Consider the following 27,794-nt stretch of genomic DNA (forward strand, 5'->3'; position numbering starts at 1 on the left):
AAGATCTGAGAGGTTTTAAGCACATCTGACTGGTTTTCTCTTTCAAGGAATTGACAGGTGCTGCCTCCTCTGCCTGAGCTGGCAGGTGTATTGCCCAGGGGAGTGTTAAAGCAGTAATATTTTTCACTGCCTCTGTCTGGACTGTTCTCTCGCTTCTAGACAGGGGTCTCTCTTCTGGGCAGGGGGGTGGGGGGGAGCATCCTGACAGGGATCCTTCTTCTGGGGGGCTTCTTGAGGAGGGTCTGTCTTTTGGGGAGGCTTCCTGACAGGGGTCTCTCCTCCAGGGATCACTTTTCAGGGTGGTCTGTGGGGGGAATCTGCTTACTTAGGATATCTCTTTATTTAGTGGGTCTCTGGATGGGTTGGCGGTGGGGGGGGATTCCGAATGCAACCATTATCTTCCAGTGGAGAGTCACCATCATACAGCAGAACAATGCTGGAGGCCTAGCCCGACACAAGCTACCTTAATTTTCGGTTAATGAATGGTGCACTAACAAGGGAGGAGCAAGAGAGTGACAGAAATTTTCTTTAAAGGTGTAACATCCTTGAAAAATGTTGCGGGTGTTATGTCAGTAGCATTCTTCATTGTGGGAAGTAAGCCACAACCTTTGTCAGAATACCTGCATCTATTTTACAGCATTGTGACAATGGAGCTCCGCAATTATTTACCTGAGCCCCTTGAACTTGCATGCAGGCCCCAGGCCTTCCACAAAGCACGCGTGAAGCTTCACTATCACACCCGGAACACAGTTCAAAACTACCTGCTTTATACAGCTCCAGAAGTACATCAGAGTGACAGGCAGATCTCATTTATTCATTGGCGACTGTCACTGTCAAGGTCAGCAATCATTGCCCATCCCTAATTGCCCCTGAGAAGGTGGTGGCGAGTCACCTTCTGCGGTTCCTCTGGCGTAGGTTCACCCGCATTTCTGTCTTGAAGGGAGTTCCAGGTCGTTGACCCAGCGGCAGTGAAGGACACGGCCCCGAAGCAGGATGGTATGGGGCTTGGAGGGGAACTTGCAGGTTCTTCCAAGGGTGTGAGCAACAGCTTCTACACGTGACAAATGCAAAGTAACGTGCGCTGACAGTTCAAAGCAACCTTGCCCCATCCCCCTATCGTAACCCCGCCAACTTTAATTAATTTGACAAGCAGCAGTAAGATTAGTTGGCGTGATTATGGCGTATTGCGGTAGCACAGTGTGGAATGGTATGCCACATGTGGGCAATCGTGAGTGAAGAAGGCGCAGGCTCCTGCCTGCGATTCCCCATCAACTTCATCACCATCACTGCTGTGATGTCAATCTCTGTCAGGCCTCTGTGGGGGCATGAAAACTGAGGACACCAAAAATAACCCATCTGTCTATTTGGGGAGGGGGAGACTGTCCAATTAAAAATGAGCAAAAGAATTGACACTCGATTGGAAGCGATGATAGATGACAATGACGGCACAATTTTATATACCTTTAACTTCGTGAAATACGCCAAGGTTTTCAGAAGCTTGAACAGACTAAATGTGACACCAGGTCATGTCAAGGGATTTGGGCTGGTGATCAAATACTTTGTAAAAGAGGAAGGTTTTAAGGTGTGTCAAAGGAGGAGAGAGAGAGAGACACACACAGGTTTAGGGAGGGAATTCCAGAGTTGAAGGCCTGGGCAGCTGAAGGCATGGCCGCCAACAGTGTAGCAATGGGAGTCAGGGATGCACAAGAGGACAAATGGAGGAGAAGGGGCGTCATTAAGGCTTGTCGGGCTGGAGGAAGAGATGCAGAAGTGAAGTTGAGGTGTTGGAATAATTTGAAAACAAGAATGAAAAGGTTCAAATTTATGCTTTGTGGGACTGGGGGGTAATGTAGGTCACTTCACCCAGGAGTGATGGATGGAAAACATTTGTAGGGCTGGATCTTATCCACTCATTCCTTGGGGTTTGAAGTTAGGGTACCTCATTAAATCATTTGTGTATGGTGGGGAGGGGGCTTGCCAGTTGGTTTGCCAGGCTATCCTTTGCTCCCACCAGTGCGATGGGGTGGCATCAGGGAGAACGTAAGCGGGCAATTAATTCCCACTTGAGGTTCCCATCCCTCTGCTGCCAGCATTTAACAGGGGATGGGGGAGGGGGGGTTTAATAGTCCCCTGGGACCATTGGAGGATCTCTCCTCCCACTGAGATTTTACCCCTATGCCCCCCCCCCCCCCGGTTTCCACCACCACCCATGGCCTCTCAAACCCCAGACCCTGCCCCACCCCGATTCCAATGAGCCCCCACCTCCTTCCCCACCATACACAAATGATCCAGTGCCAAATGTCCCCAAGGTACTGGGAACCCACCAGGCTCTGATTGATTGTCAGCTCTCTGAGATGGAATATCCTAATGCAGAAGGTCAGAAGTGCCACCTACAGCCTATGAGCAGCCAACTGGCCACTCATTACATGGGTGCGGGGTAAGTTAGTGCTCTCCTCAAAGGGTTCCTCCCCCAACACTGACATTTTAGCTGGGAGGGCGAAGAGTCCGGTGCCTCACATAACTCAGCCCATAGAACCGAGAGAAGTGGCACTCATTTTCCATTCAAGATAATTCATCTGTGAATGGTTGTTTTGTTCAATCACATACGATCCCTTCCTCCTCTCGGTAGCTTATGTGTGAATTGGGTGCGGTTAGTTGCTCACCTAAATCATTGCCAGAAAGATCTGAAAACCTTACAGGGGCACAGCATTCAATAACAGATTTTGGTGAATTTTTCTTTGGCCTTTCAATGGGGTGAGGGAAGGGTGCGATTTACTTCATTTTTTTTGGTGCGTGTCCAAGATTCCATTCCTCACCGAGTGATGTTACATACCTGGTGCTAGTTCGCATTAAACCACGTTGTGCGCATGGTCGTCATGTTGTGCTCTGAAGCCCTTAAACTGTTTGCGGTGTTGTGTTGCGTTTGCTCTGCAGATTGTCAGCAGAATCCATAAACAAGCATCTGATCACAAAGCTCAAGCATGGAATTGCGAAGTCTTTTTATGCCTGTACATTTTTGGCAGTTATTATTGCTGTGTCCACCTTGGCTTCTCTAAAATGCCATCCGTGGGGCGTCGAAGAGACGCGCCTGTCCAAACAATGGGGCAGGAGGGTGGGGGAGAGGTGTGTCTCCGTGCCTGAGGCACATCCCTCGTGCTGTTGCTTCAGCCTGAAACACACCTGCCCCCACACCCCCCTCCCACCCCAGTTCTTCCCACGTGCCGCCTTTTTCCCCCTTTAGCTTTCCGACTTCCACAGGGCAGGTCTTCGGCCATCTTCACTTGGCACTCTCTGCGTCCGCTTCCCTGCCCCTTTCCGGGACAGTCCAACGCTTGCATCTCCAACGCGTCTGCAACAAGAAGAACAACAACAACTTATATTTCCTTTGGCTGCCAAAGCATCAGATATAAACGCAAGTCTTTTCCATTGTGCCACTAATATGGAAAATGTCCCAAGGTGCCACACAGGAGTGTATAAAACAAGGAATTCCAATGGGAGAGCGCGAGGGATGGAGGTGAGGGGGATGGAGGTGAGGGGGATGGAGGTGAGGGGGTTGGAGGTGAGGGGGATGGAGGGGAGGGGGATGGAGGTGAGGGGGATGGAGGTGAGGGGACGTTTACAGTGCAGAAGGAGGCCATTTGGACCATCGAGTCTGCACCGGCTCTCCAAAAGAGCACTCCACCCTGGTCCACTCCCCCCGCATTCACCTTACCCCATCCCCTGAACCTATCTTGCACATCCATGGACCTAAGGGGCAATTTATCATGGCTGATCCATCTACCCTATCTATGGATCATGGGAGGAAACCCACGTGGGGAAAACATGCAAACTCCACACAGACAGTCACCCAAGGCCGGAATTGAACCCGGGCGCCTGGCGCTGTGAGGCAGCGGTGATCATCGAGCCACCATGCTGCCGGTTTAGGGAATAAATTCCAGCAGCCTTGGCAGTTTGAATACATGGCCACCAATAGTGAAGCAATTAAAATTGGGAATGAGGAAAATTGCCAGAGCGGCAGGAGTGCAGAGATCTTGAAGGGTTGTGGGGCTGGAGGTGGTTACAGAGATCGGGAGGGATGAATCCATGCCGGAATTAGAAAATGTTAAACTTGAGGCAGGTAGGCCAGCAAGCACGTGGGTGTTGGATGAACGGGAGTTGGGCGCGTTAGGATATGGGACAGCAAAGTTTAAGAGGACCTCATGTTAAAGTGGCGTGAGAGAGAGTACAGAAAAGATTCAGGAGGATAGTTCTGGGAATGTGGAACTTTAGACTCGTGGTCAGATTGAAGGAGTTGGGACTGTTTTTCCTGAAGGAGAGGAGGTTGGGAGATTTGGTGGAGGTGTTTAAAATCATGAGGCGCCTGGACAAAAGTACTCCCATTGGTGGAAAGGTCAAGAACCAGACGATGCCAAATTTAAGGTCATTGAGAAAAGAAATAATGGAGACATGCGGTCGAGCATTTTACAAAATAAATTCAGCGTACCCAATTTGTTTTTCCCAATTAAGAGGCAATTTAGCGTGGCCAATTCACCAACCCTGCACATCTTTTTGGGTTGTGGGGGTGAGACCTATGCAGACCCGGGGAGAATGTACAAACTCCACATGGGCAGTGTCCCGGGGACGGGATCAAACCTGGGTCGTCGGAGCCGTGAGGCAGCAATGCTAACCACCAAGCCACCGTGCCGCCCAAGGAAAAGACTTTTAACGCAGCGAGTGGTTAGGATCTGGAATGTACTGTCTGAGAGTGTGGTGGAGACAAATTCACACAGCGAGTGGTTAGGTTCTGGAATGTACTGCCTGAGAGTGTGGTGGAGACAGAATAACACAGCGAGTGGTTAGCACCTGGAATGCACTGTCTGAGAGGGTGGTGGAGGAAGACTCACACAGCGAGTGGTTTGGATCTGGAATGCACTGTCTGAGAGTGTGGTGGAGGCAGATTCACACAGCGAGTGGTTAGTATCTGGATGCACTGTCTGAGAGTGTGGTGGAGACAGATTCACACAGCGAGTGGTTTGGATCTGGAATGCACTGTCTGAGAGTGTGGTGGAGGCAGATTCACACAGGGAGTGGTTAGTATCTGGATGCACTGTCTGTGAGTGTGGTGGAGACAGATTCACACAGCGAGTGGTTAGTATCTGGATGCACTGTCTGAGAGTGTGGTGGAGGCAGATTCACACAGCGAGTGGTTAGTATCTGGATGCACTGTCTGAGAGTGTGGGTGGAGGCAGATTCACACAGCGAGTGGTTAGTATCTGGATGCACTGTCTGAGAGTGTGGTGGAGACAGATTCACACAGCGAGTGGTTTGGATCAGGAATGCACTGTCTGAGTGTGTGGTGGAGGAAGACTCACACAGCGAGTGGTTAGTATCTGGATGCACTGTCTGAGAGTGTGGTGGAGACAGATTCACACAGCAAGTGGTTAGGATCTGGAATTCACTGTCTCCAAGTGTGGTGGAGACAGGTTCACACAGCGAGTGGTTAGGATCTGGAATGTACTGTCTGTGACTGTGGTGGAGACAGATTCACACAGCGAGTGGTTAGGATCTGGAATGTACTGTCTGAGAGTGTGGTGGAGACAGATTCACACAGCGAGTGGTTAGATTCTGGAATGCACTTTCTGAGAGTGTGGCGGAGACAAATTCACACAGCGAGTGGTTAGGATCTGGAATGTACTGTCTGATAGTGTGGTGGAGACAGATTCACACAGCAAGTGGTTAGAATCTGGAATGCACTTTCTGAGAGTGTGGTGGAGACAAATTCACACAACAAGTGGTTAGGATCTGGAATGTACTGTCTGAGAGTGTGGTGGAGAGAGATTCACACAATGAGTGGTTAGGATCTGGAATGCACTTTCTGAGAGTGTGGTGGAGACAGATTCACACAGCGAGTGGTTAGGATCTGGAATGCACTTTCTGAGAGTGTGGTGGAGACAAATTCACACAGCGAGTGGTTAGGATCTGGAATGTACTGTCTGAGAGTGTGGTGGAGACAGATTCACACAGCGAGTGGTTAGGATCTGGAATGCACTTTCTGAGAGTGTGGTGGAGACAAATTCACACAGCGAGTGGTTAGGATCTGGAATGTACTGTCTGAGAGTGTGGTGGAGACAGAATCACACAGCGAGTGGTTAGGGTCTGGAATGCACTTTCTGAGAGTGTGGTGGAGAGAGATTCACACAATGAGTGGTTAGGATCTGGAATGCACTTTCTGAGAGTGTGGTGGAGACAGATTCACACAGCGAGTGGTTAGGATCTGGAATGCACTTTCTGAGAGTGTGGTGGAGACAAATTCACACAGCGAGTGGTTAGGATCTGGAATGTACTGTCTGAGAGTGTGGTGGAGACAGATTCACACAGCGAGTGGTTAGGATCTGGAATGCACTTTCTGAGAGTGTGGTGGAGAGAGATTCACACAATGAGTGGTTAGGATCTGGAATGCACTTTCTGAGAGTGTGGTGGAGACAGATTCACACAGCGAGTGGTTAGGATCTGGAATGCACTTTCTGAGAGTGTGGTGGAGACAAATTCACACAGCGAGTGGTTAGGATCTGGAATGTACTGTCTGAGAGTGTGGTGGAGACAGATTCACACAGCGAGTGGTTAGGATCTGGAATGCACTTTCTGAGAGTGTGGTGGAGACAGATTCACACAGCGAGTGGTTAGGATCTGGAATGTACTGTCTGAGAGTGTGGTGGAGACAGATTCACACAGCGAGTGGTTAGGATCTGGAATGCACTTTCTGAGAGTGTGGTGGAGACAAATTCACACAGCGAGTGGTTAGTATCTGGATGCACTGTCTGAGAGTGTGGTGGAGGCAGATTCACACAGCGAGTGGTTAGTATCTGGATGCACTGTCTGAGAGTGTGGTGGAGGCAGATTCACACAGCGAGTGGTTAGTATCTGGATGCACTGTCTGAGAGTGTGGTGGAGAGAGATTCACACAGCGAGTGGTTAGGATCTGGAATGTACTGTCTGAGAGTGTGGTGGAGACAGATTCACACAGCGAGTGGTTAGGATCTGGAATGTACTGTCTGTGAGTGTGGTGGAGACAGATTCACACAGCGAGTGGTTAGGATCTGGAATGTACTGTCTGTGAGTGTGGTGGAGACAGATTCACACAGCGAGTGGTTAGGATCTGGAATGCACTTTCTGAGAGTGTGGTGGAGACAAATTCACACAGCGAGTGGTTAGGATCTGGAATGTACTGTCTGAGAGTGTGGTGGAGACAGATTCACACAGCGAGTGGTTAGGATCTGGAATGCACTTTCTGAGAGTGTGGTGGAGACAGATTCACACAGCGAGTGGTTAGGATCTGGAATGTACTGTCTGTGAGTGTGGTGGAGACAGATTCACACAGCGAGTGGTTAGGATCTGGAATGCACTTTCTGAGAGTGTGGTGGAGACAAATTCACACAGCGAGTGGTTAGGATCTGGAATGTACTGTCTGAGAGTGTGGTGGAGACAGATTCACACAGCGAGTGGTTAGGATCTGGAATGCACTTTCTGAGAGTGTGGTGGAGACAAATTCACACAGCGAGTGGTTAGTATCTGGATGCACTGTCTGAGAGTGTGGTGGAGGCAGATTCACACAGCGAGTGGTTAGTATCTGGATGCACTGTCTGAGAGTGTGGTGGAGGCAGATTCACACAGCGAGTGGTTAGTATCTGGATGCACTGTCTGAGAGTGTGGTGGAGGCAGATTCACACAGCGAGTGGTTAGTATCTGGATGCACTGTCTGAGAGTGTGGTGGAGGCAGATTCACACAGCGAGTGGTTAGTATCTGGATGCACTGTCTGAGAGTGTGGTGGAGGCAGATTCACACAGCGAGTGGTTAGTATCTGGATGCACTGTCTGTGAGTGTGGTGGAGACAGATTCACACAGCGAGTGGTTAGGATCTGGAATGCACTTTCTGAGAGTGTGGTGGAGACAAATTCACACAGCGAGTGGTTAGGATCTGGAATGTACTGTCTGAGAGTGTGGTGGAGACAGATTCACACAGCGAGTGGTTAGGATCTGGAATGTACTGTCTGTGAGTGTGGTGGAGACAGATTCACACAGCGAGTGGTTAGGATCTGGAATGCACTTTCTGAGAGTGTGGTGGAGACAAATTCACACAGCGAGTGGTTAGGATCTGGAATGTACTGTCTGAGAGTGTGGTGGAGACAGATTCACACAGCGAGTGGTTAGGTCTGGAATGCACTTTCTGAGAGTGTGGTGGAGACAAATTCACACAGCGAGTGGTTAGGATCTGGAATGTACTGTCTGAGAGTGTGGTGGAGAGAGATTCACACAATGAGTGGTTAGTATCTGGATGCACTGTCTGAGAGTGTGGTGGAGACAGTTTCACACAGCGAGTGGTTTGGATCAGGAATGCACTGTCTGAGTGTGTGGTGGAGGCAGATTCACACAGCGAGTGGTTAGTATCTGGATGCACTGTCTGAGAGTGTGGTGGAGACAGATTCACACAGCGAGTGGTTTGGATCAGGAATGAATTGTCTGAGTGTGTGGTTGAGGAAGACTCACACAGCGAGTGGTTAGTATCTGGATGCACTGTCTGAGAGTGTGGTGGAGACAAATTCACACAGTGAGTGGTTAGGATCTGGAATGTACTGTCTGAGAGTGTGGTGGAGACAGATTCACACAGCGAGTGGTTAGGATCTGGAATTCACTGTCTCCAAGTGTGGTGGAGACAGATTCACACAGCGAGTGGTTCGGATCTGGAATGCACTTTCTGAGAGTGTGGTGGAGACAGATTCACATAGCGAGTGGTTCGGATCTGGAATGTACTGTCTGAGAGTGTGGTGGAGACAGATTCACACAGCGAGTGGTTAGGATCTGGGATGCACTTTCTGAGAGTGTGGTGGAGACAAATTCACACCGCGAGTGGTTAGGATCTGGAATGTACTGTCTGAGAGTGTGGTGGAGACAGATTCACACAGCGAGTGGTTAGGATCTGGAATGCACTTTCAGAGAGTGTGGTGGAGACAGATTCACACAGCGAGTGGTTAGGATCTGGAATGCACTTTCTGAGAGTGTGGTGGAGACAAATTCACACAGCGAGTGGTTAGGATCTGGAATGTACTGTCTGAGAGTGTGGTGGAGACAGATTCACACAGCGAGTGGTTAGGATCTGGAATGCACTTTCTGAGAGTGTGGTGGAGACAAATTCACACAGCGAGTGGTTAGGATCTGGAATGTACTGTCTGAGAGTGTGGTGGAGACAGAATCACACAGCGAGTGGTTAGGGTCTGGAATGCACTTTCTGAGAGTGTGGTGGAGAGAGATTCACACAATGAGTGGTTAGGATCTGGAATGCACTTTCTGAGAGTGTGGTGGAGACAGATTCACACAGCGAGTGGTTAGGATCTGGAATGCACTTTCTGAGAGTGTGGTGGAGACAAATTCACACAGCGAGTGGTTAGGATCTGGAATGTACTGTCTGAGAGTGTGGTGGAGACAGATTCACACAGCGAGTGGTTAGGATCTGGAATGCACTTTCTGAGAGTGTGGTGGAGAGAGATTCACACAATGAGTGGTTAGGATCTGGAATGCACTTTCTGAGAGTGTGGTGGAGACAGATTCACACAGCGAGTGGTTAGGATCTGGAATGCACTTTCTGAGAGTGTGGTGGAGACAAATTCACACAGCGAGTGGTTAGGATCTGGAATGTACTGTCTGAGAGTGTGGTGGAGACAGATTCACACAGCGAGTGGTTAGGATCTGGAATGCACTTTCTGAGAGTGTGGTGGAGACAGATTCACACAGCGAGTGGTTAGGATCTGGAATGTACTGTCTGAGAGTGTGGTGGAGACAGATTCACACAGCGAGTGGTTAGGATCTGGAATGCACTTTCTGAGAGTGTGGTGGAGACAAATTCACACAGCGAGTGGTTAGTATCTGGATGCACTGTCTGAGAGTGTGGTGGAGGCAGATTCACACAGCGAGTGGTTAGTATCTGGATGCACTGTCTGAGAGTGTGGTGGAGGCAGATTCACACAGCGAGTGGTTAGTATCTGGATGCACTGTCTGAGAGTGTGGTGGAGAGAGATTCACACAGCGAGTGGTTAGGATCTGGAATGTACTGTCTGAGAGTGTGGTGGAGACAGATTCACACAGCGAGTGGTTAGGATCTGGTATGTACTGTCTGTGAGTGTGGTGGAGACAGATTCACACAGCGAGTGGTTAGGATCTGGAATGTACTGTCTGTGAGTGTGGTGGAGACAGATTCACACAGCGAGTGGTTAGGATCTGGAATGCACTTTCTGAGAGTGTGGTGGAGACAAATTCACACAGCGAGTGGTTAGGATCTGGAATGTACTGTCTGAGAGTGTGGTGGAGACAGATTCACACAGCGAGTGGTTAGGATCTGGAATGCACTTTCTGAGAGTGTGGTGGAGACAGATTCACACAGCGAGTGGTTAGGATCTGGAATGTACTGTCTGTGAGTGTGGTGGAGACAGATTCACACAGCGAGTGGTTAGGATCTGGAATGCACTTTCTGAGAGTGTGGTGGAGACAAATTCACACAGCGAGTGGTTAGGATCTGGAATGTACTGTCTGAGAGTGTGGTGGAGACAGATTCACACAGCGAGTGGTTAGGATCTGGAATGCACTTTCTGAGAGTGTGGTGGAGACAAATTCACACAGCGAGTGGTTAGTATCTGGATGCACTGTCTGAGAGTGTGGTGGAGGCAGATTCACACAGCGAGTGGTTAGTATCTGGATGCACTGTCTGAGAGTGTGGTGGAGGCAGATTCACACAGCGAGTGGTTAGTATCTGGATGCACTGTCTGAGAGTGTGGTGGAGGCAGATTCACACAGCGAGTGGTTAGTATCTGGATGCACTGTCTGAGAGTGTGGTGGAGGCAGATTCACACAGCGAGTGGTTAGTATCTGGATGCACTGTCTGAGAGTGTGGTGGAGGCAGATTCACACAGCGAGTGGTTAGTATCTGGATGCACTGTCTGTGAGTGTGGTGGAGACAGATTCACACAGCGAGTGGTTAGGATCTGGAATGCACTTTCTGAGAGTGTGGTGGAGACAAATTCACACAGCGAGTGGTTAGGATCTGGAATGTACTGTCTGAGAGTGTGGTGGAGACAGATTCACACAGCGAGTGGTTAGGATCTGGAATGTACTGTCTGTGAGTGTGGTGGAGACAGATTCACACAGCGAGTGGTTAGGATCTGGAATGCACTTTCTGAGAGTGTGGTGGAGACAAATTCACACAGCGAGTGGTTAGGATCTGGAATGTACTGTCTGAGAGTGTGGTGGAGACAGATTCACACAGCGAGTGGTTAGGTCTGGAATGCACTTTCTGAGAGTGTGGTGGAGACAAATTCACACAGCGAGTGGTTAGGATCTGGAATGTACTGTCTGAGAGTGTGGTGGAGAGAGATTCACACAATGAGTGGTTAGTATCTGGATGCACTGTCTGAGAGTGTGGTGGAGACAGTTTCACACAGCGAGTGGTTTGGATCAGGAATGCACTGTCTGAGTGTGTGGTGGAGGCAGATTCACACAGCGAGTGGTTAGTATCTGGATGCACTGTCTGAGAGTGTGGTGGAGACAGATTCACACAGCGAGTGGTTTGGATCAGGAATGAATTGTCTGAGTGTGTGGTTGAGGAAGACTCACACAGCGAGTGGTTAGTATCTGGATGCACTGTCTGAGAGTGTGGTGGAGACAAATTCACACAGTGAGTGGTTAGGATCTGGAATGTACTGTCTGAGAGTGTGGTGGAGACAGATTCACACAGCGAGTGGTTAGGATCTGGAATTCACTGTCTCCAAGTGTGGTGGAGACAGATTCACACAGCGAGTGGTTCGGATCTGGAATGCACTTTCTGAGAGTGTGGTGGAGACAGATTCACATAGCGAGTGGTTCGGATCTGGAATGTACTGTCTGAGAGTGTGGTGGAGACAGATTCACACAGCGAGTGGTTAGGATCTGGAATGCACTTTCTGAGAGTGTGGTGGAGACAAATTCACACCGCGAGTGGTTAGGATCTGGAATGTACTGTCTGAGAGTGTGGTGGAGACAGATTCACACAGCGAGTGGTTAGGATCTGGAATGCACTTTCTGAGAGTGTGGTGGAGACAGATTCACACAGCGAGTGGTTAGGATCTGGAATGTACTGTCTGTGAGTGTGGTGGAGACAGATTCACACAGCGAGTGGTTAGGATCTGGAATGCACTTTCTGAGAGTGTGGTGGAGACAAATTCACACAGCGAGTGGTTAGGATCTTGAATGCACTTTCTGAGAGTGTGGTGGAGACAAATTCACACAGCGAGTGGTTAGGATCTGGAATGTACTGTCTGAGAGTGTGGTGGAGACAGATTCACACAGCGAGTGGTTAGGATCTGGAATGCACTTTCTGAGAGTGTGGTGGAGACAGATTCACACAGCGAGTGGTTAGGATCTGGAATGTACTGTCTGTGAGTGTGGTGGAGACAGATTCACACAGCGAGTGGTTAGGATCTGGAATGCACTTTCTGAGAGTGTGGTGGAGACAAATTCACACAGCGAGTGGTTAGGATCTGGAATGTACTGTCTGAGAGTGTGGTGGAGACAGATTCACACAGCGAGTGGTTAGGATCTGGAATGCACTTTCTGAGAGTGTTCTGGAGACAAATTCACACAGCGAGTGGTTAGTATCTGGATGCACTGTCTGAGAGTGTGGTGGAGGCAGATTCACACAGCGAGTGGTTAGTATCTGGATGCACTGTCTGAGAGTGTGGTGGAGACAGATTCACACAGCGAGTGGTTAGGATCTGGAATGTACTGTCTGTGAGTGTGGTGGAGACAGATTCACACAGCGAGTGGTTAGGATCTGGAATGCACTTTCTGAGAGTGTGGTGGAGACAAATTCACACAGCGAGTGGTTAGGATCTGGAATGTACTGTCTGAGAGTGTGGTGGAGACAGATTCACACAGCGAGTGGTTAGGATCTGGAATGCACTTTCTGAGAGTGTGGTGGAGACAAATTCACACAGCGAGTGGTTAGGATCTGGAATGTACTGTCTGAGAGTGTGGTGGAGACAGATTCACACAGCGAGTGGTTAGGTCTGGAATGCACTTTCTGAGAGTGTGGTGGAGACAAATTCACACAGCGAGTGGTTAGGATCTGGAATGTACTGTCTGAGAGTGTGGTGGAGAGAGATTCACACAATGAGTGGTTAGTATCTGGATGCACTGTCTGAGAGTGTGGTGGAGACAGTTTCACACAGCGAGTGGTTTGGATCAGGAATGCACTGTCTGAGTGTGTGGTGGAGGCAGATTCACACAGCGAGTGGTTAGTATCTGGATGCACTGTCTGAGAGTGTGGTGGAGACAGATTCACACAGCGAGTGGTTTGGATCAGGAATGAATTGTCTGAGTGTGTGGTTGAGGAAGACTCACACAGCGAGTGGTTAGTATCTGGATGCACTGTCTGAGAGTGTGGTGGAGACAAATTCACACAGTGAGTGGTTAGGATCTGGAATGTACTGTCTGAGAGTGTGGTGGAGACAGATTCACACAGCGAGTGGTTAGGATCTGGAATTCACTGTCTCCAAGTGTGGTGGAGACAGATTCACACAGCGAGTGGTTCGGATCTGGAATGCACTTTCTGAGAGTGTGGTGGAGACAGATTCACATAGCGAGTGGTTCGGATCTGGAATGTACTGTCTGAGAGTGTGGTGGAGACAGATTCACACAGCGAGTGGTTAGGATCTGGAATGCACTTTCTGAGAGTGTGGTGGAGACAAATTCACACCGCGAGTGGTTAGGATCTGGAATGTACTGTCTGAGAGTGTGGTGGAGACAGATTCACACAGCGAGTGGTTAGGATCTGGAATGCACTTTCTGAGAGTGTGGTGGAGACAGATTCACACAGCGAGTGGTTAGGATCTGGAATGTACTGTCTGTGAGTGTGGTGGAGACAGATTCACACAGCGAGTGGTTAGGATCTGGAATGCACTTTCTGAGAGTGTGGTGGAGACAAATTCACACAGCGAGTGGTTAGGATCTTGAATGTACTGTCTGAGAGTGTGGTGGAGACAGATTCACATAGCGAGTGGTTAGGATCTGGAATGTACTGTCTGAGAGTGTGGTGGAGACAGATTCACACAGCGAGTGGTTAGGATCTGGAATGCACTTTCTGAGAGTGTGGTGGAGACAAATTCACACAGCGAGTGGTTAGGATCTGGAATGTACTGTCTGAGAGTGTGGTGGAGACAGATTCACACAGCGAGTGGTTAGGATCTGGAATGCACTTTCTGAGAGTGTGGTGGAGACAGATTCACACAGCGAGTGGTTAGGATCTGGAATGTACTGTCTGTGAGTGTGGTGGAGACAGATTCACACAGCGAGTGGTTAGGATCTGGAATGCACTTTCTGAGAGTGTGGTGGAGACAAATTCACACAGCGAGTGGTTAGGATCTGGAATGTACTGTCTGAGAGTGTGGTGGAGACAGATTCACACAGCGAGTGGTTAGGATCTGGAATGCACTTTCTGAGAGTGTTCTGGAGACAAATTCACACAGCGAGTGGTTAGTATCTGGATGCACTGTCTGAGAGTGTGGTGGAGGCAGATTCACACAGCGAGTGGTTAGTATCTGGATGCACTGTCTGAGAGTGTGGTGGAGACAGATTCACACAGCGAGTGGTTAGGATCTGGAATGTACTGTCTGTGAGTGTGGTGGAGACAGATTCACACAGCGAGTGGTTAGGATCTGGAATGCACTTTCTGAGAGTGTGGTGGAGACAAATTCACACAGCGAGTGGTTAGGATCTGGAATGTACTGTCTGAGAGTGTGGTGGAGACAGATTCACACAGCGAGTGGTTAGGATCTGGAATGCACTTTCTGAGAGTGTGGTGGAGACAAATTCACACAGCGAGTGGTTAGGATCTGGAATGTACTGTCTGAGAGTGTGGTGGAGACAGATTCACACAGCGAGTGGTTAGGATCTGGAATGCACTGTCTGAGAGTGTGGTGGAGACAGATTCACACAGCGAGTGGTTAGGATCTGGAATGTACTGTCTGAGAGTGTGGTGGAGAGAGATTCACACAATGAGTGGTTAGTATCTGGATGCACTGTCTGAGAGTGTGGTGGAGACAGATTCACACAGCGAGTGGTTTGGATCAGGAATGCACTGTCTGAGTGTGTGGTTGAGGAAGACTCACACAGCGAGTGGTTAGTATCTGGATGCACTGTCTGAGAGTGTGGTGGAGACAAATTCACACAGTGAGTGGTTAGGATCTGGAACGTACTGTCTGAGAGTGTGGTGGAGACAGATTCACACAGCGAGTGGTTAGGATCTGGAATTCACTGTCTCCAAGTGTGGTGGAGACAGATTCACACAGCGAGTGGTTCGGATCTGGAATGCACTTTCTGAGAGTGTGGTGGAGACAGATTCACATAGCGAGTGGTTAGGATCTGGAATGTACTGTCTGAGAGTGTGGTGGAGACAGATTCACACAGCGAGTGGTTAGGATCTGGAATGCACTTTCTGAGAGTGTGGTGCAGACAGATTCACACAGCGAGTGGTTAGGATCTGGAATGTACTGTCTGAGAGTGTGGTGGAGACAGATTCACACAGCGAGTGGTTAGGATCTGGAATGCACTTTCTGAGAGTGTGGTCGAGACAGATTCACACAGCGAGTGGTTAGGATCTGGAATGCACTTTCTGAGAGCGTGTTGGAGACAAATTCACACAGCGAGTGGTTAGGATCTGGAATGTACTGTCTGAGAGTGTGGTGGAGACAGATTCACACAGCAAGTGGTTAGGATCTGGAATGTACTGTCTGAGAGTGTGTTGGAGACAGATTCACACAGCAAGTGGTTAGGATCTGGAATGTACTGTCTGAGAGTGTGGTGGAGACAAATTCACACAGCGAGTGGTTAGGATCTGGAATGTACTGTCTGAGAGTGTGGTGGAGACAGATTCACACAGCAAGTCGTTAGGATCTGGAATGCACTTTCTGAGAGTGTGGTGGAGACAAATTCACACAGCGAGTGGTTAGGATCTGGAATGTACTGTCTGAGAGTGTGGTGGAGACAGACTCACACAGCAAGTGGTTAGGATCTGGAATGCACTTTCTGAGAGTGTGGTGGAGACAAATTCACACAGCGAGTGGTTAGGATCTGGAATGTACTGTCTGAGAGTGTGGTGGAGACAGATTCACACAGTAAGTGGTTAGGATCTGGAATGCACTGTCTGAGAGTGTGATGGAGGCAGATTCACACAGCGAGTGGTTAGGGTCTAGAATGTCTGAGAGTGTGGTGGAGGCAGGTTCACACAGCGAGTGGTTAGGATCTGGAATGCACTTTCTGAGAGTGTGGTGGAGACAGATTCACACAGCGAGTGGTTAGGATCTGGAATGCACTGTCTGAGAGTGTGATGGAGGCAGATTCACACAGCGAGTGGTTAGGGTCTAGAATGTCTGAGAGTGTGGTGGAGGCAGGTTCACACAGCGAGTGGTTAGGGTCTAGAATGTCTGAGAGTGTGGTGGAGGCAGGTTCAATCGAGGCTTTCAGGAGCGAATTTGATTATTATCTGAAAAGGAGGAAATTGCAAGGTTATGAGGAGAAGGCGGGGGAGTGGTCTGAGGTGGGTTTCTCATTCAGCACAGGCTTGATGGGTCGAATGGCCTCCTTTTGTGCTGTAATAGCGATTCTATGAGGTATGGAAGATGGAAGGTCAAGCAGGAATGCATTGGAATAGTCAAGCCTCAGGTTAGTGAAGTCATGGCAAAGCACTGCCAGAGCCCTGGTGGCGAGGAGACTAGAACCATATTATCTCGACATTTCTGTGACGGAATATGACTAACCTCAAATTCAAAGGGCAAATTCCATCTGTTCCCCTGCTTCTAGTACAAGGGAATTTATTTATTTGAATAATTTGCATCCATTTGGGTAAATACTCCCACTGCTCCTCCCAGCATGGTGTCTTGCCCGATAGGCGTATGCACCAAAACATGGGGAACTTTCCATTAATGAAGAGCAATAAGAAAAGACATGCGTAACATCGAGGGCTCGAATCTCCAGCCGCGTCGGGCGTAACGCGGCCGGTGAACACGGCGCTCCAACGAGCCTCCTGAGAGCCTGCGTGCCTCGCAAGATGTCGCAGTCGGAAACCCGACCCAAATGGGCTTGACCGAATGACGCTCTCCGAAGTAGGTCGTAAACCTACCTGCACGGGATCCACCAGCCTCCCACAATTCTCCGGCCTCCCCAGTGAGGCTAAAGCCGGGCACCGATCAGTGTTGGTCCACACAGACGTGGACCAGGCGCAACAGTTCCCCGAGGGGTCTCCCGGGCCACCAGAGACCCGTGGGTGGTCAGGGTGAGTGCAAGGTGGCTCCCTGGCCCTCCCCCTTGGAACGTGTGCACATTGGCACAGCCCAGCTGGCACCTTGTCACTGCCGCCCTGGCACTGCCAAGCCGGCAGAAGCACTGTGTGAGTTCCAAGGTGGCAGTGCAAGGGTGCCCGAGTGCCACGGTGGCACTGCCAAGGGTCAGGGGGCAGGAGGGGGGGCCATGCACATGAAATGAGGGTGGGGGGGGGGGGTTATGAAGGGTGGGAGAGTGCAGGGAAGGTACATAGGGGCCTCCGGAAAGTTGGAGGAGCTGATGGGTGGTGGTCCTGGAAGGGAGGGGTTGCTGCAAGCGGACTGAAGAGGGGGGACCCCCCAGGGACACATAGCGGGCTGTCCTCACTTGGGGGGTGTGGGGTACTGCCCGCGTGTGTATGTGGGGGGGGGGGGGGGGGTGACATTGCCCATGTGTTCAAAGTGTGGGGGACCCACAAGCTCACATAGAGATCGGGGACCCTTTCAAAATGGCAGCCCGATCTCTGAGTGCAGCTCCCCAGTGCTGAAAAACATTCCAAGCGTGGGCTAAACCTGTGAGAACCTCCCCAGGACCCCAAAAAATGTTGAATAGCGAGATGCCAGCAGAGCCGGTAGGAAACTTCCTGACAAACCCGCCACAAATAAACTTAGAAATTGCGGGGATAATCGGGCCTGATGGGTGGGTTTGTTGATGTGGACGCAGAGAAAATATTTCCACTTGTGGGGCAGAAAACATATTGAAGGGCCATGAATATGAACACATCCCTCTCGAATTTGGGCAGCACAAGTGGATAGCACTGTGGCTTCACAGCGCCAGGGTCCCAGGTTTGATTCCCCGCTGGGTCACTGTCTGCGGAGTCTGCATGTTCTCCCCAGGTGTGCGTGGGTTTCCTCCGGGTGCTCCGGTTTCCTCCCAAAGTCGAAAGACGTGCAGGTTAGGTGGATTGGCCATGCTAGTGTCCAAAAAATAAGGTTAGGAGGGGTTATTGGGTTACGGGGATAGGTTGGGTGTGAGGGCTTAAGTGGGTCGGTGCAGACTCGATGGGCCGAATGGCCTCCTTCTGCACTGTATGTTCTATGTTCTATAAACAGTCACCAATAAATCTAGTATAAAATGCAGGAGACGTCTTTACCCAGAGAGTGAGGAGAGTGAGCGAAAATATTTCCTCAGTTTGGAATACCCAGAACAGGATCTGAGATATGTTGTGCAATTAGGAAACAGTTTATCATTCGGGGTGGGGGCGGGGTTGGGCGTATGGAAATCCGGAACTCGCTTTCCCCAAAAGTGAGAGTGTTGAGAGTCAAACTGCATGGTTCAAGAGTTTAGAGGGGCTGAATGGCTATGGCTGTTCCCAAGTTGCTGTGCCGAGTCGGGCGAGTGGACACACGTCCGGCTGAATGAGCTGTGTGAAATGACTCGTGTTCCCAGCAAGCTCCCAACGAACGTTGCCATGGTAACGTGGGCGCATTAATTTGCCTAATTTCAGGTAGTTTGCTCAGTGCACAGCCCATCATAGCTGAACCTGTTTGACTGCTCTTGCTTCTGAAACATACCGTCGCACTCTGATTGATGATTGGCAGAAGATCCGACACTGCCAATCACTGCCCTTGGCGCAGAAACATCGACTCAGCTCTCGTCTCCGCCGCCTCAGAGGATTTCCCAGTCCGTATGGAACAACCTGGCTGTGGGGACAAAGTCACGGTTAAATATCCAATTGGCAGCAGTTCATCACGCAGTATTCCCTGTTTTCGGCAGGCGTTCCCAAACTGGGTTCCACGGAAGCCCCAGGGGTTGCTTGGCCATTTTACGCTGTGAAAAAAGCTGCCCTTTCCAAATTGACCAATCGAAGGCGGGGCTTTCACTTTGTTGGCTATCGCGAGGCACACTCGTCAGCCAATCAGCAGCCACTGAACCGAGAAGCTGGCCTCTGATTGAGCAAGCTGGAGAGAGGCCGGCACCGTGGGCCCAGGGGCCAGGGCCATGGGGGCCTGAGAGAGCTGTGTGAGTGTGTGATGTTTGTGTGCATGTGTGTGCATGTGAATGTGTGTGATAGAGATGAATGAGTGTGTGTGTGTGCGAGAGAGAGTCTGTGTGTATTTGTGTGTGAGGTAGAGGGAGTGAGTGTGTGTGTGAGAGAAAGGTGTGTGTGAGAGAGGTGAGTGAGAGTGTGTGTGTGACAGTGTGTGTGAGAGAGAAAGGTGTGTGTGTGTGAGAGAGAGGTCAGTGAGTGTGTGTGACAGTGTGTGTGAGAAAGGTGTGTGTGTGTGTGTGAAAGAGAGAGTGAGAGAGATGAGTGTGTATGTAGAATTATAGAATCATAGAATTTACAGTGCAGAGGATGGCCATTCGGCCCATCGAGTCTGCACTGGCCCTTGGAAAGAGCACCCTACGCAAGCCCACACATCCACCTTATCCCCTTAACCCTACCTACTATTTTTAAACACTAAGGGCAATTTAGCATGGCCAATCCATCCTACCTGCACATCTTTGGACATGTGTGTGTGTGTTTGAGAGAGGTGTGTGTGAGGGAGAGAGAGAGGGGTGAATGTGTATGTGAGAGAGTGGGGTGAGAGAGAGAGAGGTATGTGTGTGTGAGAGAGAGAGAGAAGGGGGTATACGTATGTGTGAGAGAGAGAGTTGTATTTATGTGAGGGAGAGAGGTGTAAGTATGTGAGAGAGAGAGAGGTATGTATGTATCTGTGTGAGAGAGAGAGGTGTGTATGTAAGTATGTGTGTGAGAGAGAGGTGTATGTATTTGAGAGAAAGAGAGAGAGGTGTGTATGTACATGTGTAAGAGAGAAAGAAAGAGGGGTATTGATGCACTATCAATTACGACGAGAGAGTGGAATGTAATTGAGGTTTTATTACACAGAGATGTGTGGCCTCCTACAGCAGCTTACGAAATGGCTGCTGTTCAGAGAGCACACACATTTATACTCTGCCTACTGGGCGGAGCCAGCAGGCAGGGATCTACCCCCGTACCTGTAGTACATGTATGTAACTGTATGTAACTGGTCTGATTAGTAAGTTTGCAGACGACACAAAGGTTGGTGGAATTGCCGATAGCGATGAGGACTGTCGGAGGATACAGCAGGATTTAGATTGTCTGGAGACTTGGGCGGAGAGATGGCAGATGGAGTTTAATCCGGACAAATGTGAGGTAATGCATTTTGGAAGGTCTAATGCAGGTAGGGAATATACAGTGAATGGTAGAACCCTCAAGAGTATTGAAAGTCAAAGAGATCTAGGAGTACAGGTCCACAGGTCATTGAAAGGGGCAACACAGGTGGAGAAGGTAGTCAAGAAGGCATGCGGCATGCTTGCCTTCATTGGCTGGGGCATTGAGTATAAGAATTGGCAAGTCATGTTGCAGCTGTATAGAACCTTAGTTAGGCCACACTTGGAGTATAGTGTTCAATTCTGGTCGCCACACTACCAGAAGGATGTGGAGGCTTTGGAGAGGGTGCAGAAGAGATTTACCAGAATGTTGCCTGGTATGGAGGGCATTAGCTATGAGGAGCGGTTGAATAAACTCGGTTTGTTCTCACTGGAACGAAGGAGGTTGAGGGGAGACCTGATAGAGGTATACAAAATTATGAGGGGCATAGACAGAGTGGATAGTCAGAGGCTTTTCCCCAGGGTAGAGGGGTCAATTACTAGGGGGCATAGGTTTAAGGTGAGAGGGGCAAAGTTTAGAGTAGATGTACGAGGCAAGTTTTTTACGCAGAGGGTAGTGGGTGCCTGGAACTCGCTACCGGTGGAGGTGGTGGAAGCAGGGACGATAGGGACATTTAAGGGGCATCTTGACAAATACATGAATAGGATGGGAATAGAAGGATACGGACCCAGGAAGTGTAGAAGATTGTAGTTTAGTCGGGCAGCATGGTCGGCACGGGCTTGGAGGGCCGAAGGGCCTGTTCCTGTGCTGTACATTTCTTTGTTCTTTGTACAGGGGCCTTACCGTAATCCCATATATACAATATAATACAACAGTGGTGACTACCACAGGTACGCATGTGTCTGTGTGTGCGCGTGTGTGAGAGAGAGAGTGATGTGTACGTGTGTGAGAGAGAGAGAGAGAGATAGAGGTTTACAGCATGGAAACAGGCCTTTCGGCCCAGCCCATCCATGCCGCCAGATTTTACCACTAAGCTAGTCCCAATTACTCGCATTTGGCCCATATCCCTCTATACACATTTTTCTCATGTAACTGTCTAAATGCTTTTTAAAAGACAGAATTGTACCCGCCTCTACTACTGCCTCTGGCAGCTCGTTCCAGACACTCACCACCCTCTGTGTGAAAAAACTGCCCACCTGGACCCTTTTGTATCTCTCCCCTCTCACCTTAAACCTATGCCCTCGAGTTTTAGACTCCCCTACCTTTAGGGAAAGATGTTGACTATCTACCTTATTCATGCCCCTCATTAATTTATAGACCTTTACAAGATCACCCCTAAGCCTTCTATGCTCCAGGGAAAAAAGTCCCAGTTTATCCAGCCTCTCCTTATAGCTCAGACCATCAAGTCCCAGTAACATCCCAGTAAATCTTTTCTGTACTCTTTCTAGTTTAATAATATCCTTTCTATAATAGTGTGACCAGAACTGTACACAGGCTTCCAAGTGTGGCCTTACTAATGTCCTGTACAACTTCAGCAAGACGTCCCAACTCCTGTATTCAATGTTCTGACCAATGAAACAAAGCATGCTGAATGCCTTCTTCACCACCCTGTCCACCTGTGACTCCACTTTCAAGGAGCTATGAACCTGTACCCCTAGATCTCTTTGTCCTGTAACTCTCCCCAACTCCCTACCATTAACTGAGTAGGCCCTGCCCCGATTCGATCTACCAAAATGCATCACCTCCCATTTATCTAAATTAAACTCCACCTGCCATTCGTCGGCCCTCTGGCCCAATTGATCAAGATCCCGTTGCAATCCGAGATAACCTTCTTCACTGTCCACTATGCCACCAATCTTGGTAAGAAGTCTTACAATACAAGGTTAAAGTCCAACAGGTTTGTTTCAAATCACTAGCTTTTGGAGCGCTGCTCCTTCCTCAGGTGAATTCCTCTTTCACCTGAGGAAGGAGCAGTGCTCCAAAAGCTAGTGATTTGAAAGAAACCTGTTGGACTTTAACCTGGTGCTGTAAGACTTCACACTGTGTTCACCCCAGTCCAACGCCGGCATCTCCACATCATGGCTACCAATCTTAGTGTCATCTGCAAACTTACTAACTATGCCTCCTAAATTCGCATCCAAATCATTAATATAGATAACAAATAACAGTGGACCCAGCATTGATTCCTGAGGCACACCGCTGGTCACAGGCCTCCAGTTTGAAAAACAATCCTCTCCAACCACCCTTTGTCTTCTGTCGCCAAGCCAATCTTGTATCCAATTCGCTACCTCACCCTGGATTCTGTGAGATTTAACCTTATGCAACAACCTACCATGCGGTACCTTGTCAAAGGCCTTGCTAAGTCCATGCGGACAACTTCGACTGCACTGCTCTCATCTACCTTCTTGGTAACCCCTTCGAAAAACTCCATCAAATTCGTGAGACATGATTTTCCACTGACAAAGCCACGCTGACTGTCCCTTATCAATCCTTGCCTCTCTAAATGCCTGTAGATCCTGTCTCTCAGAATACCTTCTAACAACTTATTACCAGTTAGGCTCACTGGTCTGTGGTACCCAGGCTTTTCCCAGGCCCTTCTGAAACAAAGGCACAACATTTGCTGCCCTCCAATGTTCAGGCACCTCACCTGTGGCTGTCGACGATTCAAATATCTCTGCTAGGGAACCTGCAATTTCCTCCCTAGCTTCCCACAACATCCCAGAATACATTTCATCAGGTCCCGGGGATTTATATACCTTGATGAGATTTAAGACTTCCAGCACCTCCTTCTCTGTAATATGTACACCCCTAGGGTTTAGAGAACCCCAAAGTGTATCATGGAGGTCACCTGACCCACAACTTTTAATAGATTGTGGTATGGGGAGCACACGGCCCACTCTACAGGTGTGGTACAGCAGAAATGGAAAAGTATTTTTTAAAGCAAAACAATGTTTATTCTATGAACTCAAGTTAACCTTTTTAAAACATACAGTGAACATCTTAGCAACCATTAATTCAAATACAACCCCCAAAGACTACAACACTAAGTAAATCTTTAAGCTTTCCTTTTTAACATCCATACGACTTAAAACACCTTTTACCAGAAGCACATCAGGTTAAAGTCACTACTGAAAACATTTATAATTCTAAATTCACCAAATGATCAAGAGATAGTCTTTTGATGGCAGAGAGAACAGCAGTATACCTGCTTGGTCTGGCTTCAGCTCCAACACTGAAAACGAAACCAAAACATATCCTGCAGCCTGCTCAAAAACGAAAGTAAAAGGCTGACAGACTGCCCAGCTCCACCCACTCTCTAACATCACTGCAGTAGTAAATACCCAATTCTTAAAGGTACTCTCACTACAGATACTTATATACACACCCATTTATAAACACCCATTTCTTAAAGGTACTCTCACATGACACCTCTCCCCAAGAAAAAATAAATAAACCGTCAACTTTAAATGGTTTCATTTTTCACCTTTTCACCATCCTTTAAGAAATGCACACAGTAAATATACTTTATCGTTTCAAAAAACAACACATGCAAACAGGTATAATAATATAGTCCATTTTGTTTTCGTTCTTCTTCCTCCAACTGAAACTGCTTCCGTTCATCACATTCGTGACAAAGCATCGGCGATCACGTTTTCTCGTCCTGCCACATAGAACATAGAACATAGAAAAATACAGCACAGTACAGGCCCTTCGGTCCACGATGTTGTGCCGAACTTTTCTCCTAGATTAAGAACAAATTAATCTACACCCCATCATTCTACCGTAATCCATGTACCTATACAGTAGCCGCTTGAAGGCACCTAATGTTTCCGACTCAACTACTTCCACAGGCAGAGATTTCCATGCCCCCACTACTGTCTGGTTAAAGAACCTACCTCTGACATCCCCCCTATATCTTCCACCATTCACCTTAAATTTATGTCCCCTTGTAATGGTTTGTTCCACCCGGGGGAAAAGTCTCTGACTGTCTACTCTACCTATTCCCCTGATCATCTTATTATTATGGACCAGGGTTTAGAGAATCCCAAAGTGTATCATGGAGTTCACCTGACCCACAACTTTTAATTGATTGTGGTATGGGGAGCACATGGCTCACTCTCCAGGTGTGGTACAGTAGAAAATGGACCAGTGGTTTCTAAAACAAAACAATGTTTATTCTATGAACTCAAGTTAACCTTTCTAAAACAAACAGTGAACATGTAAGCAACCAGTAAATCAAATACACCCCCCAAAGAATACAACACTAAGTAATCTGTATGCCGGCCTTTTAACATCCAAAAGACTTAACAAACCTTCCAACAGGAGCACATTAGGGTTTACATTGAAGACTGAAAACATTTACAATTCTTCTGAATTCACCAAATGATTAAGAGATAGTCCTTCATGGCAGAGCTCAACAGCAGTGCAGCTCACAGACACACCCAACCTTTCACAAACTGAAACTAAAAAGCAGAAGTGGAGCTCAGCTCCACCCACACTCTGACATCACTCCAGTAACATGAGCAGCTCCATTTCTGAAAGGCACATTTCTTAAACACTCATTTCTTAAAGGGTACTCTCACATGACATTATAAACCTCTATCAAGTCGTCCCACATCCTTCTCCGTTCCAATGAGAAAAGGCCTAGAACCCTCAACCTTTCCTCGTAAGACCTACTCTCCATTCCAGGCAACATCCTGGTAAACCTCCTTTGCACCTTTTCCAAAGCTTCCTTATCCTCCCTAAAATGAGGCGACCAGAACTGCACACAGTACTCCAAATGTGGCCGTACCAAGGTTTTGTACAGCTGCATCATTACCTCACGGCTCTTAAATTCAATTCCTCTGCTAATGAACACTAGCACACCATAGGCCTTCTTCACTGCTCTATCCACTTGAGTGGCAACTTTCAAAGATCGATGAACATAGACCCCAAGATCTCTCTGCTCCTCCACATTGACAAGAACCCTACTGTTAACCCTGTATTCCGCATTCATATTTGTCCTTCCAAAATGGACAACATCACACTTTTCAGGGTTAAACTCCATCTGCCACTTCTCAGCCCAGCTCTGCATCCTATCTATGTCTCTTTGCAGCCTACAACAGCCATCCTCACTAACAACAACTCCACCAATCTTCGTATCATCTGCAAACTTACTGACCCACCCTTCAACTCCCTTATCCAAGTCATTAATGAAAATCACAAACAGCAGAGGTCCCAGAACTGATCCCTGCGGTACGCCACTGGTAACTGGGCTCCAGGCTGAATATTTGCCATCTATCACCACTCTCTGACTTCTATCGGTTAGCCAGTTCATTATCCAACTGGCCAAATTTCCCACTATCCCATGCCTCCTTACTTTCTGCATAAGCCTACCATGGGGAACCTTATCAAATGCCTTACTAAAATCCATGTACACTACATCCACTGCTTTACCTTCATCCACATGCTTGGTCACCTCCTCAAAGAATTCAATCAGACTTGTGAGGCAAGACCTACCCCTCACAAATCCGTGCTGACTATCCCTAATCAAGCAGTGTCTTTCCAGATGCTCAGAAATCCTATCCCTCAGTACCCTTTCCATTTCTTTGCCTACCACCGAAGTAAGACTAACTTGCCTGTAACTCCCAGGGTTATCCCTATTCCCTTTTTTGAACAGGGGCACGATATTCACCACTCTCCAATCCCCCGGTACCACCCCTGTTGACAGTGAGGACAAAAAGATCATTGCCAATGGCTCTGCAATTTCATCTCTTGCTTCCCATAGAATCCTTGGATATATCCCATCAGGCCCGGGGAACTTGTCTATCCTCAAGGTTTTCAAAATGCCCAACACATCTTCCTTCCTAACAAGCATCTCCTCGAGCTTACCAGTCTGTTTCACACTGTCCTCTCCAACAATATGGCCCCTCTCATTCGTCAATACTGAAGAAAAGTACTCGTTCAAGACCTCTCCTATCTCTTCAGACTCAATACACAATCTCCCGCTACTGTCCTTGATCGGACCTACCCTCGTTCTAGTCATTCTCATATTTCTCACATATGTGTAAAAGGCCTTGGGGTTTTCCTTGATCCTACCCGCCAAAGATTTTTCATGCCCTCTCAGCTCTCCTAATCCCTTTCTTCAGTTCCCTCCTGGCTCTCTTGTATCCCTCCAGAGCCCTGTCTGAACCTTGTTTCCTCAGCCTTACATAAGCATCCTTCTTCATCTTAACAAGACATTCAACCTCTCTTGTCAACCATGTTTCCCTCACTTGACCATCTCTTCCCTGTCTGACAGGGACATACATATCAAGGACACGCAGTATCTGTTCCTTGAACAAGTTCCACATTTCAATTGTGTCCTTCCCTGACAGCCTATGTTCCCAACTTATGCACTTCAGTTCTTGGCTGACAGCATCGTATTTACCCTTCCCCCAATTGTAAACCTTGCCCTGTTGCACGCACCTATTACTCAAGTGAAAGTCACAGAATTGTGGTCACTATCTCCAAAGTGCTCCCCCACTGACAAATCTATCACTTGCCCTGGTTCATTACCAAGTACCAAATCCAATATGGCCTCACCTCTGGTCAGACAATCTACATACTGTGTTAGAAAAGCTTCCTGGACACACTGCACAAACACCACCCTATCCAAACTATTTGATCTAAAGAGTTTCCACTCAATATTTGGGAAGTTGAAGTCAGCCATGACTACTACCCTGTGACTTCTGCACCTTTCCAAAATCTGTTTCCCAATCTGTTCCTCCACATCTCTGCTACTATTGGGGGGCCTATAGAAAACTCCCAACAAGGTAACTGCTCCTTTCCTATTTCTGAATTCAACCCATACTACCTCAGTAGGCAGATCCTCCTCGAACTGCCTTTCTGCAGCTGTTATACTATCTCTAATTAACAATGCAACCCCCCACCTCTTTAACCACCCACACTAATCTTATTGAAACATCTATAACCAGGAACCTCCAACAACCATTTATGCCCCTCTTCTATCCAAGTTTCCGTGATGGCCACCACATCGTAGTCCCAAGTACCGATCCATGCCTTAGGTTCACCCACCTTATTCCTGATGCTTCTTGCGTTGAAGTATACACACTTCAACCCATCTCCGTGCCTGCAAGTACTCTCCTTTGTCAGTGTTCCCTTCCCCACTGCCTCACTACATGCTTTGACGTCCTGAAAATCGGCTACCTTAGTTGCTGGACTACAAATCTGGTTCCCATTCGCCTGCCAAATTAGTTTAAACCCTCCCGAAGAGTACTAGAAAGCCTCCCTCCCAGGATATTGGTGCCCCTCTGGTTCAGATGCAACCCGTCCTGCTTGTACAGGTCCCACCTTCCC

At 48.5% G+C, this 27,794-nt stretch overlaps 1 protein-coding gene across 1 annotated transcript in view; it reads right to left on the minus strand.

Moving 5' to 3' along the window:
• Positions 1-2,261: 2,261 nt before the first annotated feature.
• Positions 2,262-27,794, minus strand: part of LOC140427975 (endothelin-1) — a 90,316-nt gene continuing 64,783 nt past the window's right edge. Inside the window, exons 3-4 of the mRNA XM_072513894.1 lie at positions 18,892-19,020; positions 2,262-3,349 (exon numbers count right to left, since the gene is read on the minus strand). Coding sequence (XP_072369995.1) covers positions 3,238-3,349; positions 18,892-19,020 — 241 coding nt within the window. The 3' untranslated portion in view covers positions 2,262-3,237. The remainder of the gene's footprint in view (positions 3,350-18,891; positions 19,021-27,794) is intronic.

This window comes from Scyliorhinus torazame, chromosome 1, assembly GCF_047496885.1.
Source record: "Scyliorhinus torazame isolate Kashiwa2021f chromosome 1, sScyTor2.1, whole genome shotgun sequence".
Lineage (NCBI taxonomy): Eukaryota > Metazoa > Chordata > Chondrichthyes > Carcharhiniformes > Scyliorhinidae > Scyliorhinus > Scyliorhinus torazame.